Genomic DNA, 17,674 nt, shown 5'->3' with positions numbered 1-17,674 from the left:
CTCTCTCTCTCCTCCTTCCTCTTTCTCCTCTGGCTGCAGCTGGTCTATGGCTTGTGACAGATTCTCCAGCCTCGGTGTGTGCTGATTTGCACCATGCATAAGTGTGTGCGTGTGTGTGTGTGTGTGTGTGTGTGTGTGTTGTCTATGTGCTCCTCTCTGCTCCCCTCTCCTGTCCCACTTCAGCCCAGATTAGAGCGTCCGTCTCCTGAGGGAGACAAAAATATAAAAATAAAGCTTTTTACCAGAACACTGAACTAAACACACACACACACATATACACGTATTGCACACATACGTGCACGCACTCACACACTCATGCTAAGGGTGCCTTATGAAAGGCTTCGGAGAGTGGGGCAGAGAGAGCTTTTGCAGCAGGATCCTAAAAAGCCCTTTGAGTCAGCAGACTGCAGAAATAGATAGATAGATAGATAGATAGATAGAGATAGATAGATAGATAGATAGATACTAAGTTCTACTAAGTACAATGTTCACTATCTTAGTTTAGTGTGTTAGCATAGACTGTATATAAGAAGTGGATATAGTCACCCTGACTTCACCCATTGGTTTGTGGACTGCCATTTTGAAGCTTTGAGTTCGTCATTTCATCAAAATTTTATGATACTGAAAAGTTAAAGGTGCTAAATGCGAGATTGGGAGCATTTATATTGCCTTCGCATGGCTCTTAACATGGCGACAGTTGAACCTGTGGCTCGTAGCTAATGGTGCTAACAGCACTAACAATGGAAATAACGTGAACACTGCTGACATGGATAACAGTTTTAACCTGTGTGGGAACTGGAGGGTGGGTGCTACGCTTCAACAACGGCGCCATCGGTTGGGATAGTGTTATCAGCTGTAACCGCCGTATGAGAGCAGTGTTGAGCGGCGGTACGCTCACATGCCCCGAACATGCACTAAAAGCCCGCGTCTGGCGACGTCAACAAAGCACGGAGAAACTGGGTAACAACACACACAGAGGGAGAGTGACTTCATTCTCTGCTCAGGTAGACATTACACCACTATATCTTTACATAGACCATAGTTGTTTGCTTCTATATTAATGCTGTATAAAGCAGTGTTTCCCAACCTTTTTCCATAAATGTTCCTTAATTGAGTAAACTCAATTACGACCCCTGACTAAGTGATACATTTTATGGATATTTCATATTATGTTGTCATCCAAACTTTAAGAATAACAATTTAATTACGTTTTCTTCTTCATCTATGAAATGCTGAGATAAAGGTTAATTGTATATATATATATTTTTTTTTTTTAAAAGTCGCCTTACACCTCTTAAAATCAAGAAGGCCTTGTGACCCCCCTGTGAAGCTTTGGCGACCCCTAGTGAGGGCCGGGACCCCCAGGTTGGGAACCACTGGTATAGAGAACCTTTAAGGAATTACCAAAGTTATTACAATTCATCATCTAGGGATCATAAATGTCTGTATAAAAAGTGATGGTAATCCATCAAACAGTTGTTGAGACATTTCAGCATGGACCAAAGCAGTGGATCGGCCAACAGACCCACATCACCATCCCTGGAGCCGTGCTGCTACTGTAGCAGAGCATCCAGACCAAAATGCAGTCATTAACAATTTATCAACTCAACTTAATAACTGCAGACATGATGGCTTATTAGAAAATGAGAAACCTCTGACTTACAGACTTTCTAATGAGCCATTAAGTTTACAGTTATGTTATCATTAATTAAGGCAACGCAAAAGTTGAAAGTTAATTTCCTTGAACCTTAGAAATAGTCGTCTGACCAAATAATTTTGAGTCACGGTCTGGTGTGTATCCTCCTACGTAACTTGCTTGATCTTTTCTTTTTAATATAAATGAATCATCTTTAATTACAGATTTGACAGGTTAACCACTTTTTAAAAGGAGCTGCAGAGCGTCCTTGACATCTTATCAGAAAGTGAGAAACCCACAGTGTACCCACTTTCTAATGAGCCTTCAGGTCTGCACTTACAAATGTTAATAAGTCATTAAAGGAATAGTTCAACATTTGGATAAATACTTGCCTTGCAGGGTTAGATGAGAAGATTGATATCACTCTGTGTGTTAAATATGAAGCTACCAGTAACAGACAGTTAGCTTAGAATAAAGACTGGGAATCATCTAGTCTGGCTCTGTTCAAAGGTAACGAAATGAACCAACACCTCTAAAGCTCCTGAATTATCACGTTATGTGTGTTTCTTTAAAGGAACATTTCAGGGGATCTATTAGCAGAAATATAATATAATATTCATAGCTATGCTTTCATTAGTGTATAATCACCTGAAATTAAGAATCGTTATGTTTTCGGTAGAATGAGCCCTTTATGTCTACATAGGGAGCGGGTCAAGCCCCCTAATTCTGTGCCCGTCACGTGATGCCATTGGGCCCAAAAATACTTTTTCTCATAGACTTACTTTGGGAAAGAGACGACTGTAACTCAGCGGATGTTTTTTTTTTTAGGTAAATCAATTTCCCAGTGTGAACACTTGAATAGCCCTTATTTAAATCATTAGGTCCTAAAAGTTGTAGATGCACTAATAGCTGAATCCAGAGTTATTTCTCTTCCTCCGTTCATGTGAGACCCAGACCGAGGCTGGAGCGAAGGCTGGGAGGCGGAGTTAAAGGAAACGCTACTGCGCCTGCTCTATGGGCCCAATGGATGCGGAAGATCGCCGGATGATCCGGATACTTTATCACTCGGCAGTCAAGCCATTTTGGCTTCATGCGCCGCTGAGCAACTCTCATAGGAATGAACGGGAGCCCGCCTACAACGCTATATCCAGTTCTCTTTATACATCCATGGCGGGTCCTCTTCACGAAGTCCGCCATATTTCCACAGTAGCCCAGAACAGACAACGGTGGCTCTAAAGAGAGCCTTTCATGTTTTAATGTTACCTGAAGGCCGCCGTAGTTCTCCGACACGCTTGTGAAACTGTGGTAATGTGAGCTGCAGAGTGCAAAACTGTGGTACCGCCAGCCGCCGTCTGACTTCCGTTGCTCCTATAGTAGTGTTATTACGGTAAGGACGGCCTCCGAGTGAGGCGAACGGCGTCACCACTGTTTTGCACTCGGCAGCTCACGTTAGTAAAGGAGGAGTGAGCGGAGGGGTACCCAGTTGGTTGCAATCTGCAACCACACCACTAGATGCCGCCAAATCCTACACACTGTACCTTTAATTTGTAAAGTAGACAGACAGACAGACAGACAGACAGACAGACAGATAGACATATAGATAGACAGATAGATAGATAGATAGATAGATAGATAAAAAGATTAATTAACAAGACCCAGACAAGTACAAAAATGTAACCTTTACTTATTTACAGATTGTACAGAGGTACTGAGTGACAAGGTAGTATTTACAACACAACTAGTAGCTTAGAAACCCCTGAACTTATACACAAGTGAGATACACGGCAGGGAGACCCGGAGGACTACACACCAACGCACTCCTTCCACCCAGTACTCTATATAATACCTGGACACCTGGACCAAATCTGAGAACTGTGCTGAGCCTGGGAACGTTTTGCCACACGTTCCTCGACGGCGACTGGCGTTGTGCAGGAGCCAGCTGGGCGCCATATTGGTGACATCACAGGCCAGGAGTCGGGAGTGTTTAAGCGTACGGGGCTCCAGTCAGATGCGGTGCACGGACTAACCATGGGTGGAGGGGAACGTTGGTGCCCGTAGCCTCGGTGGGTCAACTCAGGGAGAACTCAGGTGTTGCAGCAAAATAGGTACCACCAGAAACACAAGCACGTCATGCAATTTAAAAAAACTCAAAGAAATCAAACAAAAGGTTGGTGTAAAAATCGGTGTGATGGTGGACTTACAAAACTCAGTCTACATGCTCTCTTAACCACGACAGTACAGACGCAAAGTGTGTGTGTGTGTGTGTGTGTGTGTGTGTGTGTGTGTGTTCGTGTAGCTGTATTTGTGTTATATGAGTAAGAGCCGGGTCAAATGTTATGTGTGGGACGAACCGAAGAGAGTACAGAAAAGTATACACACACGCACACCACAAACAACCTCTTGATACACACATCAGCCTCTGTCTTATATAAATGCCTGCACGGTGTAAAACACACACTTGCTCACACACACACTCAGAGGTGAAACAGCAGACTCGTAGTGGAAGAGAACTATGTGGGTGGGAGGGGGTTCGTTTTAACCACACAGGCTGGACTATCATTATTCATTGAGTGTGATTCAGATGAAGAGACCCAGCTACGTGTCGCTAGTTAACTGTTGAGCTGACGGGGATGGTTAACTAGTCTAGTTAACCCAGCAGTGAGGACTGTACAGTGAGGTCCCAACCAACAACACACCAGAGGAAAAATAAATCACACAAGAATCTAAAAACATGCCAGTCTTTTTTTGTTTTTTCCTTAAAGAAGCAGAATAAAAAGCCACGTTGTCATTGAAATGAACTCAACACTTAATACCATTCAAATCAAACAAATGAAATCAGTTTTCTAACATTTAAAACAAAGATTTCTCTGTACAGAAGTATAATATTGCAACCTGATATTGTGCATATAACTCACACACCAAACCTGTTAAGTTGACCAAAAGAGGGGCAGCGTTCACCGATCAAAAATGTGTTTCGTCAAACTGTCTTGCATTTTTTGCAGCCAATATATATAGAGAGATATGTGTGTGAGAGAGAGAGAATAGAAAGAGTATAGAGACAGACGCTCAGCTAATGGGATATCAAGTCTTTTTTCCATCAAAATCCGTGTGCTCAAAAATCAATGCCCTTACTCAGTAGATTATGGATTTCTAGAACACTCATACACGCGTTGCCAGCTCGTCGAGTGTGTGCATGTGTGTGTGTGTGTGTGAGTGTTGCCTCTGTAACGAGTCACTTTGCAAAACTCTCTGCTTCGCCACGTGACTCTGCTCTCTGCTGAAACACAGCGCCGTGTTCTCGCCAACAGAGAGCAGCCACACAAGCACCAGCTATTTTGACGCTCGTCCAGGAGTATTAATTTGATGAGTAAATCTCAAACAGTGAAGCCTCTAAATTCACTACGGAAACATTAAAACGGGCCTCGAGTCTTTTGTTCGACATAAAAACTCATTTGTAAAAAGAAAAAATCTGTGTCCTACGAGAGCCGGTGTTGGATTTGAGGAACTCTTACGACTACCGATATAAAGTGATTTCCAACAATATGTTGAATTTTAAAACACCACGACTGAACTTCTGATACTCAATCTACTCTATAATAGAAGGAAGGAGCAAAAAGACAATAAAGAGAATAAACAAAAGCTGATGAGGGAAGAAGGGAAGGCTAGAAGGAGGGATGAGCACTATAAAACAAGAATAGAAAGAGTCGTTGTGTATACTGTATGATGCTGTACCCATTATTATCTAACACTGTAAAACTTCTGACCTCACAATGGAAACTTAACGGTGCCCTAAAACCCAATGTCAAAGAGAAATAAGAGAAAACATCTATCCAGCGAATGTTTGAGAATATTCATATTTTTCAGTATAAAAGTGTTTTTGGTCAAACGTCTGTGTTAGGTGGCAGGGTATAAAATCTACAAAGTGCACAAAGAGAAGCTATCTCATAGCTTCGACACACACACACCCACCCTAAACTACTATCCTAGACTACTGCGTATGTGCATGTGCGTGTGTGTGCGCGTGTGTGTGCATATATGACCCTGTATAGGAGTTTAACTGTAACACAGGGCAGTAGGAAGCATGCAGTATGACCTGAAGGCTAGCTAAGAGAGGAAGCAAGGATGCTATACTGTTATGTCTCTAGATCTAGAAACACTAGAACACACACTCTCGTCCTGATACTGGCGGCCACGTTTGGTCCACTTTTTGGAATGTTCAATTAACTGACATCAACAATAACAAACAGTCGGTAGTTTTTACGCCCCCCTCCCCTAAAAACAGACACAGTGTGTGTGTGTGTGTTCGAGTGTTTGTACATCTGCGGGCGGGAGCTGATTCTCTACCTGCGTCCCGACCAGAGCTGCCCGCCTCCCAGTCTGGTCTAATACAAAGATAGTAATTTCCATTCAAGTCGAGGATTACTCTAGTGTAGTTTACTACTCTTTAAGCCATGCTGGCAGTGCAGTTTGGAGGCTCAGACAACATACGGGTTGACTGGAGAAATCATAGTGCAACAGGAGAGTCCTGGAGAGGGGCGGGTGTGTTTAGCTGAAATATGTGTGTGTGTGTGTGTGTGTAATCTCAGAAAGAAAGGGGTTTTCTGTGTGTCCCCTTCATCTCCAAGAGGCTGGTGAGAGGGCGGGACAAGTCGGCTCCTCTTCCAAACACACTCTATCTTCCATCAGCTCCCCACTGTTGACGTTAGACTCCGTGTTCAGTGTCCCTCTTTATTCCACCGGGGATTCGATCTGTCTTGTCAGACGTATTGTCAGTTTGTGCCTCGTTGCCCACAGCTTGAGGCAAGCGCACACACACTGACACCCACACACACACTCTTCATCTTGTATTGTGCCTCCAGGTGTCCCTGTGGCCCCAACCCTGCCCTATAGAGGGTGTGATAAAGAAACAATGATTTATTTACTCAGCATCGCCATTAACCTTTTAGTCCAGAGCTTCCCGTCTTTCACCTGTGTGTGTGTGTGTGTGTTGGTGTGTGTTTCTGTGTATGTGCTTAGAATCAGAGCTGCCCAGTCCGGTCACACACACCTCCGTCTTGCATGCGTGTGTGTTAGTGTGTTTTCAGTGAGTGTGTTAGCGTGTGACTCTCAGACGTCAGACTCGATGCTAGGCATGCGGCGGTAGAGCCGGGGCCTGTTGTTGCCTGCGCTCGAGGCTCGCGGCGCTGTCACATAGCTCATTGGCTGAGAGGCGGCGGGTGGGACCATGTAGGCCACCACGGGGGACTCCTGCTGAGGGTAGAACACCTGTTGGTCGACAAGGCCGCCATGCTGGTTGTTGTGATGGCTGCCGTGGTTACCGAGGGTAAGCGACAGCGGCATTCGCTGCTTATAGAGCTCGTGGGCGGAACTTCTCTGCGGCATGCGTGTGACAGACTGGGGGGAGGGATCTCGTTGTGTCGTGCCAGGAGCTGACTGGAGGAAAGGGTTGTGAGAGGGCCGATCGGGGAAGAGGCTCTTTGAGCGCCGTGGGAGGGGCATAGGGGCGTCCAGACTGTGGTGGTGGGAGGGTGACGGTGAGGGCGGGCTGCGGTTGCTGAACGGACGATCAGAGCGCATTGTGAGAACATTAGCATAGGCGCCCTCGTCCAGGGTCAGCTCCCTCTCCCTATCTCTGTCGGGCAGACTCAGCCCCCGCAAGTGAGTGTGCAGCTGCGACTGCCGCTCGGGAACGCCGTCCGGAAGCACGTTCTCGTAGGAGTGCTGACGACTCAGCTGAAGGTGCTGGGCCGACGAGGAGGCGGCGAGAGACGGGGAGGAAGGGGAGGGCTCGAAGTGGCTGACTAGCCCGTCCCCTTCGCCCACCAGGCCCAGCTCGCTCTGGGGAAGGTAGTGTGTAAACATGTCCCCGCTGTGTGGGTGAGTGTGTGCTTGGGAGTAGTGCGAGTGCAGGTGGTCTTCGCTGATGTCGTACAGGTTCCCCAGGTGGGCGCAGGCGTCGCAGCGAGCCTGTGGCGAGCGGACAGTGTAAAGGCCGGAGTAGCCGCTGAGCTTGGTCAGGCAGGAGCGACAGTGGCCGGGCCTGACGCTTTGTGTACCCTGTCCGGCACCTGGAGCGTCGAATGAACCGGCGGCTTTGTCCTTCGCACTGCAGGGAGAGAGGATGACACTGATTATACACAACAACACAAAAAAACATTTAAAACACAGTCAAGAAGGTCATTTTCTGCTGAGCTCGCTACCTGCTGTGTGTGTAGGTGCTGTATTTCTTGTCCTTCAGGGAGTGCAGGTCGGCCTCTGCGCTGTGACTGTGGTGCAGCAGGCTGGCGCTCAGCTGCAAAATGGGTGCGTCCGCCTGGTGGGAGAGCGTGTGAGTGTGTGAGTATGTGCTGTCAGGTGGAAACAGGTCAGGGGGGTAACTCTGGTCGTCACCTCCCCCATGGCTGTCTCGCTGGTAGGGGGGAGCGGACTGGAGACTGGCCTGGTCTGAGTCAATGGAGTAGATCTTGGATCCACCGCCCCCGCTTCCGCCTCCCCCTCCTCCTCCTCCTCCCCCGCCTCCACCTCCCCTCTTCCTCAGCTGATTGATAGGCTTGAATCCGCCCCTCCCCGCCATGGAATCAGAATCTTTGTGTGATGGCGGCCGGCTGGAGCACTCTGAGATGTCAGAGTGTGGCGGTTCCTCAGGCAGGTAGCGCTGGCTCTTCATCTGTGGAGGTCCAGATCCAGATGTTGGGGTGGGGCTCGGGCCTGGAGATACGACAGTAGGCTGAGTCTTCAGTGTCTCCACGCTTTTCTTCCACAGGGCTCGAGGTTTGGAGCCCTGCGGAACGGCAGCGAGGGCCAGCCCGGCGGGGCGGGTCTTGCCGTTGTCGTTGGTGATTGACAGCTGGGGCTTGTTGGGGCTGGTCGAAAGAGAGGCGGCTTTCTGTTGCACGGGAAATGGCGCAGCATTGTTAAGGAGGTTTTTGTGTCGTCCGGACAATGACAAGAAACTGTGCGGACCAGCGGCGTTGCTATAGAGACCAGGACCCTTCGGGGGCTGACTCTGGAGTGAGTTACCTAGGAGACAAGGAGAGATGCACCTCAGACAGCAGATACAATAGACGGATGTTTGGATGCTCAGCCTGATACATTATCTACTGCCCTGGCATGCTGTGGGTGCCATCTATCTAATGTGTTTCTAATCATGAGGCGAGCTTAGACATGACAGTCAATTCAATTACAGTCTGAGTCCACAACAAGGTGAAACAAGTCACCTTTAGATCTGCAAATGTAGACTGTAAAGAAAAGGCAGGGTGACCTCTGTATGTGTGAGCAATGTTACACAGGTGCCATGTTTACCTGCTCTGTGAGGAGGTAAAATATACAATATAGTGTACAATATAGACTGTGTGGTGTAGGGATGTCATGAGAACCAATACTTCGGTACCAAGTCGATGCCAAAATTATGTGACGGTACTCATTTTTCTACAGTACCGGAGGTACCAGAGATCAGGGCTTGAGATTAACGTCATCAATTGAAAATTTCCTTGATAATGCTACATAGTGAACAAATCTCTGTTGAAATCGGCAGGAGGAGAGCTAGTTAACGTTTGCTGCTAGCAGCCGGTGGGCGGCACAGTCTTGCTTGGCTTAATACTGGAGCTAACAGCTAACGTATGGAGGTTGTATTGTGTTACATTATGATGCGTTCAAGCTCTAGTCAGTAAAAATGAATATTAGGTGAAGGTAAATTATAACGTTATCATGATGTGTTCAAATGTAATCTGGTAAAATTTAGTTTTTGATGAGAAACTTGAGGCGGATCATCAGGAATTAATAATAAATTCATAAAAACTAGTATGCAAACTGTAATAAAGGAGTATATGTTGAAGTTAGGGCTGTCAAAGTTATTGCGATAATAACATGTTAACGCAAATTTGTTTTAACGCCACTAATTTCTTTAACGCCTTAACACAACTTGTGATTTTTAGGTTGGGTTGGCTTGAGTGGAGATACTGGTATCATATGAAACTAGAAAACCTAATGAATCCACTGGTACCAAGCGATGTCATACTAGCTTGTCGCTAAATTTTGGCAAGGAAAAACTGGCATGGCCATTTTTTAAAGGGGTTCCTTGACCTCTGACCTCAAGATATGTGAATGAAAATAGGTTCTATGGGTATCCACGAGTCTCCCCTTTACAGACAAGCTCACTTTATGATAATCACATGCAGTTTGGGGCAAGTCATAGTCAAGTCAGCACACTGACACGCTGACAGCTGTTGTTGTCAGTTGGGCTTGAGTTTGCCATGTTATGATTTGAGCATATTTTTTATGCTAAATGCAGTACCTGTGAGGGTTTCTGGACAATATTTGTCATTGTTTTGTGTTGTTAATTGATTTCCAATAATAAATATATATATATACATACAAACATACATTTACATAAAGCAGCATATTTGCTCACTCCCATGTTGATAAGAGTATTAAATACTTGAAAAATCTCCCTTTAAAATACATTTTGAGCAGGAAATGTGCAATGATATTGCGATTAATCGTTATTAACTATGGACAATCATGCGACTAATTGCAATTAAATATTTTAATCGATTGACAGCCCTAGTTGAAGTACATGAGATTAATGGTTTTGTTTTTTTACCGTGGTATAAAATTTCACTGGTATTGGAATCAAATACTAAATTTCTGGTATCATCCCTAGTAAGGTGTCCTGCATGTAACAGAGCTATAGTACCTTTCCCAGACATCACATCCAGGATGTTGGGCTGCAGGAGGACAGTGTTGCGTTTGGGAGAAGACAACGCCATGGACTTGGCAGACTTGAGCAGATGCAGCATGTTGGCTTGAGGACTGAAGTCCAGCTCCGGATTCTTTTTCTTCATATCGATATGAACGCCGTGGATACAGCTCCATATACCCTGAGAGGAGAAGAGGAGAGAAAACAAAAAGCAAGGAAAAAAGAGAAAAGAGAAAAGGAAAGGACAGACAGGGAGGAAAGATATCAGAGAGATAATAGAGGAGTTAATTTCCAACTCAATGACTTCACAAGAAAGAAGTTCAAACATGCACAAGACTAATTTCCTTGCATGGTAAATCAAGAGAGACCTCTGCGTCCTCTTCCCCGGTACGATTACTCCAGACCTTAACCTCATTTTGTTTTGTGATGTGGCAAGAAGAGATAATCGACACTTTTTTAGATGAACTGCTTTCAGAGGCGCCTGGAAAATTAAATTTAGGTGATGATGTCACTGGAGGGGGGCCTCTGAGTGCAAGGAGATGTTCTTCCTGGAGCCACTTAACCTCCAGCATCGCTGCTCTAACGGCATGCGCACACCCAGAGACACACACACACACACACACACTTACACACAGACAGACATCGCACTCTTTTTGTAAAACATTTAATGTGTGAAATGCTGCTCGTCTGGAATAAAAGCCCTGCCTCACACAGAGACATGACATATGAATAATGAAAGAATGGTCTGTCTGGATGTGCCATTTCTGTTTTGTGTGTGTATATTTAGCTTTGTGTGCGTCTGTCTATCTATCTGTCTGCCGGCGTGGTCAAGTCCATCCCTCCCCTCGCTGCACCTGCAGCGAGGGGAGGGATGGACTTGACCATGTTACCATATTTAACTTTGTTAGACCAGACTTGTGTATATGTGTGTGTGGGTGGGGACAAGATAGAGAGAGAGCTTTGTGTGTGTGTGTGTGTGTGTCTATATGAGTATGTGTTCACATCATCCTCTTAGCGGTTTGATTCCTCTATCCTGCCGTCCATATGCGCAGCACTAAATTCATCTCAGCTGGGCTCTATAATCACACTATCCTCCTCTTTCCTCCTTTATCACACACACACAGCACATAACTCAACTCCTTCTATATGTTAACGGTAACTATTGTGTGCACACGTCCACAGATATGTATTTTCTCTTTACTGAAACAATCAAGTTTCAGCCACATTTCAGCCTAAAAGTCCTGTTTGCATTTTCACCGCATCTGAACAACCATGAAGATTAGGCAAATTTGAACGCTTTGTTTGAGATGCGACACAACAAGGACAGACAGCAGAAAAATCATTTTTGTAATTTACTGTGAGATGTTTGAATTGATGTTGTTAAACACCACAAAGGCTCCACGGCTGTCTGCAAAGTCGCAATAATGTTTTTCCTGTTATTTTTCTGCGTCAATGTGAAACCCCATTGAAACAATTTGTAGATACAGTTTTGTTCCTCTGTGTGTTCCTCTGTGTGTTTAGCCCGCTCTCACTCTTTAAGAGTAGTCTGCAAGTCTGCTTTACTGTTTAAATGTCAATAACATTACAGGAAAGTCCCATTCCGAGTCTTGATATTGATATTGCAATAACCACTGCTCTCGTACTGTCTGAATCAATGCTTTACATCAGTTGTTGCACTCCTGAGGATGATGTTTGATCAGTAAGTGCGTTCAGCACTGCAACTTTTTTAAAGTACAACCTCAGAAGCAGTGGGGGCAGAAACTGGACCAAAAACATTTCGTCTTCCTCACCCTGCTGATGGTGAAGAGCAGACCTGGCCTCCCGGTGCAGACGCCGGTGAAGCAGTATCTCAGCCTCCAGTAGAAAAGGTGTTCAGAGATGAAGGTGAGGATGGAGAGCCCCATGGCTGTGGCCAGCATGTAGAAGACGCCCGCCATGTTGTCGACGTCCAGCTGGCTGGACATCACCTCGTTCTTCTCATTGTGGCAGATGCCAGTCAGCCACTGCGCCTCCAGCTCCTCCATCTCACCTGTTGGAAAGTTAGAGTTCAAGTTCAAGACCTTTATTTGTCCCAGGGGGGGCAACTGGCTTTGCCGCAGTATTAACAACAACACAGCAGGGATGCCAACAGAACCAATACTTCTGTACCGAGTTAACGTGGCAGTAGGCAGAATATTTCTGACATCATTGGGCAAAAAATCTATAATAACCTTTCAGCATATTGTAATTCAAGTGTTTTGAGAGAAAACTAGACTTCTGCAACTCCTCATCGCTCTGTTTTCAGGCTTTAAAAAATCTAGCCCGTGATGTGAGACTTTGACCAATCACAGGTAATTTCAGAGAGAGCGTTCCTACTGGCTGTTCATTCAACGGAGGCAACTGTCAATCACTCTCAAACTCCGATCAAACGGTCAAACTAGGCAGCGCTGATCAAATATGTATCATTATTCTGTCACTGTAATGCCTATTTCTTGCCTCAAATGTTTCAGAAACATCTTGTAGTGTACTGTTTAGCTGTAAAATGAGAAAGTTTGCTCTGGCTGGTGGGCGGTGCTTGATATTTCCTCATCTGATCTCAACATGGCTGCCGGGTTGCAAACTTTCTAATTTTATAGCTAAACAGTACACTACAAGATGATTCTGAAAACATTTTATGTGAGAAATCGGCATTACAGTAACAGAATATGGATTCATATTTGATCAGCGCTTCCTAGTTTGACCGTTTGATTGAAGTCTGTGAGTTATTGACAGCTGCTCAGAGACGGCAGACTCCAGCTTGGCTCTGATTGGTTGTTTTCCTCTGGTCTGTGAAATCTTGCAGATGCCATTAGGAGCACCGGAGGACACAGAGGCACATGATTTTTGTTTTCAGATTACCTGTCTCATGCACTACTGTCAGGATAAAGTGACCGTTTTATAAAAATAACTTTTAAATCATATTTGCTCAGATTCTACCCGCTGCTGTTTTAATGCCAAAAATCTGAAAACGACATAATGTTGCATCGTGAACAACAAATCAGTGTTGAAATCGGCAGGTTGCTTGGCTAAATAAAAACAAACTTTGTGTTACATTATGATGCATTCAAGCTCAGTAAAAATGAGTATTGGGCGAAGATAAATTAGAACATTATGTAAACTTGTAAACTTTAGTTTTTGGTGAGAAACTTGAGGCGGATCACGAGGGATTAACAATAAATTTGCAAAGAACAGAATGCAAACAGTAATAAAGGAGCATATGTTGAAGTACATGAGACGTATTGTTTTGGTTTTTACCGTGGTATCAAATTGGTATCGAGGATCATGGAATTTCACAGGTATTGGTATTATCGACTACTAAATTCCTGGTATAGTGACATCCCTACAATGCAGGGACACACAAGATAAAAAAAACATACACACATAACCACATAATAAAAACACATAAATACAGGAGTAAGAAGGTGAACACATGAAGTATGAAAAGAACAGCTGATGCTACCTGTACTTTACAGAGTTGAGCAGTGAAATGGAGGTTATGAAAGAGTATGTACTGTAAATGTTAGTTTTAACTGATGGTTGTCTGAGGTGAGAACCAGAGGAACTTAAATTCTAAATGCATGGGGTGAGTACTCTCAGATATAATGGATACTGCTTTCTTTAACCGCAGTTTGTTGTACAGATTGCCAATGATTTTGCTGTTGACTTTCATCCCCCTTGTTAATGAGTTTTTCTGTTTGAGGATGAGGGATGAATACCAGTATATGGAAGCAAAACGGATTCAATAAAAGATTCATAAAACAATGTCAACCTGGAACTTGGCTAGATTCCTCAGACAAAAACAACGCTGCAGGCTTTTCTGACTCAGCATATCTGTATTCCTATCAAAGGTCAACTTATTGTCAATTATGATTGTTACGCGCTCCCCCCTTTTTCTTGTGTTCCTTTGCCTCTCTTCTTCCTGCTCTCAGGAGTTCCAGATTCGTGACAAGGAGGGTGAAAAGAGGACATGTCATGCGTCATCGTCGCGTCATATTTTTGGGGTACAACACTCGCACAGTAAAATCTGGTCTGCACGAAATTGAACCAGTAGCAAGGCACGACGCAGCTCCAGCTCCAATGTGCATGTCATACCCCATAGGTCAAGACCATGTCCCAGCCTCTTTCAATAAGCCTTGATTCAGGATTAGTGGGTGGCCCTGCCTCCATATTAAAGGGGAAATTGGAGGAGAAGAAGTCTCTCTTTCCAGATCAAGCAGCCTTCTGCACGTCGTGTGATTTTCCTTTTGCTCCTTGTTTTTCTTTGTTTATTTCTTTTGAGGATGGAGGTCTGGTAGCTCAGTTTCGTTTTGTAGTTAAGTTTATTCACTGTTTAAGGTTAGGGGGCTCCTACGGCCCTGGTGTGGCTGGCCCAGACTTCCTCCATCCTTTTGTTCTTTCTGGCAAGGCATCCGGACTCTCATAGTTTTGGTTATTTATGGCATTATCTATAAATAAAACATTTTTGTCTCTTTTAAACTAACTCTCGGGTTTGGTGTCCTCTAGGTATGTTGCTGGTCACATGGTTGAGCCAAACGTTTTCCTGTTGTGCTGGTTGTCAAACTCACTTTGACAGTCATTGGTGTACGTAATAATGAAGCTTATACGGAAGTTCAGTCAGGAAAACCATCTTTACCTTCTCATTCATTCACAATCTTTCTGTCTCTCTCTCTCACCGGCTCTATCAGCTGACTTTGTGCGTTTCACTCTAAGTTAACCAACCTGATTCTGCCACGATCTTCCTGAGCCAATCATATCGTTGCTGTCAAATTTTAAAACTGTTCTCCTCTCTGCTGCTGTCAGTTGTCATTGCAGTACGAACCGATGCAACCCGCCTCCACCCCATCACCTCCAGTCTTCATCATATTAAGTGCCCAGTCCTGCTCCTTATCCCTTCATTGGATCTTCAGCTACTCCCTTCACCACCACCACCACCAATATCTAGACTCCGGGGGGAATATACCTAATCTCACCACGGCATCACTACCCCCTTTAATAAGCTAAGTCACGATGGAGTGTAATCGCCAAAGACTTTCCACTATTCATCTTATCATGTACCATGTAATAAATTATTGTTCATTCGATATGGAGTCTCTCCTGATTGAAATATATAAGAGAGGAGAGAGGACGCAGCCTTGGGGGAAGCCAGTCGATGTTAAAGACAGTCCAGACAGATGTTCATTTACTCTGACTGTCTGAGTCCTGTTAGTGAGGAAGTCCAAATCCATCCCACAATGTTTCAGTCCAACCCAAAGCACTCTGTTAAGTTTCTGCACCAGCAGATGGGGGTGTGAAGTCTTGAAGGCAGATGAGAAGTCTGAGAACAATAATCTATAATAATCCTCTAAGTGCTTGTATATGAAGTTAAGGCGAGACACTCCAGGAAAAAACATTGTTTTTCATACACTGGTCAATTTTGAGATTCAATAACATGTCTTCTTGCAGACTAGTGGAAGGAAAATATCCAAAATACACATTTAGGTGTTTATTTCTCTATTTGCGTCTGTGGATTTCTCCTAAATTCACCAAAAGTTAGCCTTAGATAATGCCTCATTTGCATATTTAAACATAACATTTCAGAAAACTTGTAATAAAAAAAAGAATTGACTTAATGTAAATAATCAACTTGGGAAGTTTCATGGTGATATCTGTTAGTTAAAATGTTTTACCCTATTCACCTGTAGTGTCTTGCAAAATGTATGGAATTTTACAACACATACGTTTTCTCAAAATACGATTTTTCTCGCTCTGAGCCAGAAATCTCCACTTCAGCAGCACTTACATACAGCAAATCTTCCAGTTTCATTACTATCTATATTCTGAAGGGTTTTACAGAGTTTTTTTTCTTCATAAATCATTCATAGCCTGATTTTATAACATTTTATTCCTAAAAACATGGTGAAAATTAATTTTTTTTTTAAGGCTGTCGACAGTATTTTCTAATTTATGGAATGATAAAAAGAGATATACAAAATCCTCTCTGTAAAAATCTTTGACTCTAATATGTCAATAAAATGAAACAATAATTTTGAACATGGCTTTATCCAATGTTCAAATCTTTTTTTTTAAAGCTAGAGTGAAGATACTGGCATCATATCAATCTAGAAAACCTTAAGAATCGGTATTGGTACCAACCATAGTCCCCTGTCACGAGGCTAAATATCACTCCAAACTTACGCTCAATTTTGGCGAGGAAAAACTGGCATGGCCATTTTCAAAGGGGTCCCTTGACCTCTGACCTCCAGATATGTGAATGAAAATGGGTTCTATGGGTACCCACGAGTCTCCCCTTTACAGATATGCCCACTTTATGATAATCACATGCAGTTTGGGGCAAGTCATAGTCAAGTCAGCACACTGACACACTGACAGCTGTTGTTGCCTGTTGGGCTTCAGTTTGCCATGTTATGTTTTGAGCTTATTTTTTTATGCTAAATGCAGTACCTGTGAGGGTTTCTGGATAATATTTGTCATTATTTTGTGTTTTAATTGATTTCCAATAATAAATATATACATACATTTGCATAAAGCAAGCATATTTGCCCACTGCCATGTTGATAAGAGTATTAAATACTTGTCAAATCTCACTTTAAGGTACATTTTGAACACATAAAAAATGTGTGATTAATAATCATGATTAACTATTTTAATCAATTGGCAGCCCTAGTTAGTAATCAACTGGGGAAGTTTCATGGTAATATCTAGTAGTTCATTTTTTTACCCTATTCACCTGGGGTGTCTGAGTTATAGTAGCGTCCTACACCCTCTGTTGGTTCGATATCCAAACTGTCGAGGGTGAAGGAAATGTTCAGTCCTGCCAAGTAGTTGTGTAGAAAAGAAGGTAAAGTGAAAGTTGACGATGGCAGCAGGGAGGGGCGAGCAATGAAGGAAAAGGAATTAAATGAGGTAGAGAGTAAAAGAGAGGGAGGGGATGGGCGGTAGAGGAAATAAGAGAGGTGTGGTGGGAAAACGGGCGTATCATTACGAGGAGCGATGGAGAGGACGAGGGAGGAGGGGAGAGAAGTGAAGTGGTAAATAGATCGTAATGGAAAGCAGACAGGAGGTGGAGTGAAAAAAGGTCCGTAGGAGGAGGGAGAAGAATTGATAGTGATGGAGTGATAAGGAAAGATGGGGGGAATTATTATCAGACTGAGTGTGGTTGTGTGTCGCGTCCGCACGCGGGTGTTTGCCCTGAATAAAAAGGCCGGGTGTGAAGTGAAGCGCTTTAGTGGCTTCAGCAGTTTGATTTCTGTCTGGCTCATTCTCTTTCTTCCATTCTCACCATCTCACAGCTTATTATACAGAACAATCTGGAGGAGTAAACA

The 17,674-nt window shown here is 43.9% G+C and overlaps 1 protein-coding gene across 1 annotated transcript in view; it reads right to left on the bottom strand.

The window, feature by feature from the left end:
* Nucleotides 1–3,295: 3,295 nt before the first annotated feature.
* Nucleotides 3,296–17,674, bottom strand: part of grin2ab (glutamate receptor, ionotropic, N-methyl D-aspartate 2A, b) — a 127,705-nt gene continuing 113,326 nt past the window's right edge. Inside the window, exons 17-20 of the mRNA XM_037764431.1 lie at nucleotides 12,125–12,363; nucleotides 10,332–10,515; nucleotides 7,837–8,656; nucleotides 3,296–7,742 (exon numbers count right to left, since the gene is read on the bottom strand). Coding sequence (XP_037620359.1) covers nucleotides 6,743–7,742; nucleotides 7,837–8,656; nucleotides 10,332–10,515; nucleotides 12,125–12,363 — 2,243 coding nt within the window. The 3' untranslated portion in view covers nucleotides 3,296–6,742. The remainder of the gene's footprint in view (nucleotides 7,743–7,836; nucleotides 8,657–10,331; nucleotides 10,516–12,124; nucleotides 12,364–17,674) is intronic.

The sequence above is a fragment of the Sebastes umbrosus genome, chromosome 3 (assembly GCF_015220745.1).
Source record: "Sebastes umbrosus isolate fSebUmb1 chromosome 3, fSebUmb1.pri, whole genome shotgun sequence".
Classification (NCBI taxonomy): Eukaryota; Metazoa; Chordata; class Actinopteri; order Perciformes; family Sebastidae; genus Sebastes; species Sebastes umbrosus.
The sequence above is the reverse complement of the archived record's forward strand: the minus strand, read 5'-3'. Positions and strand labels throughout refer to the sequence as shown.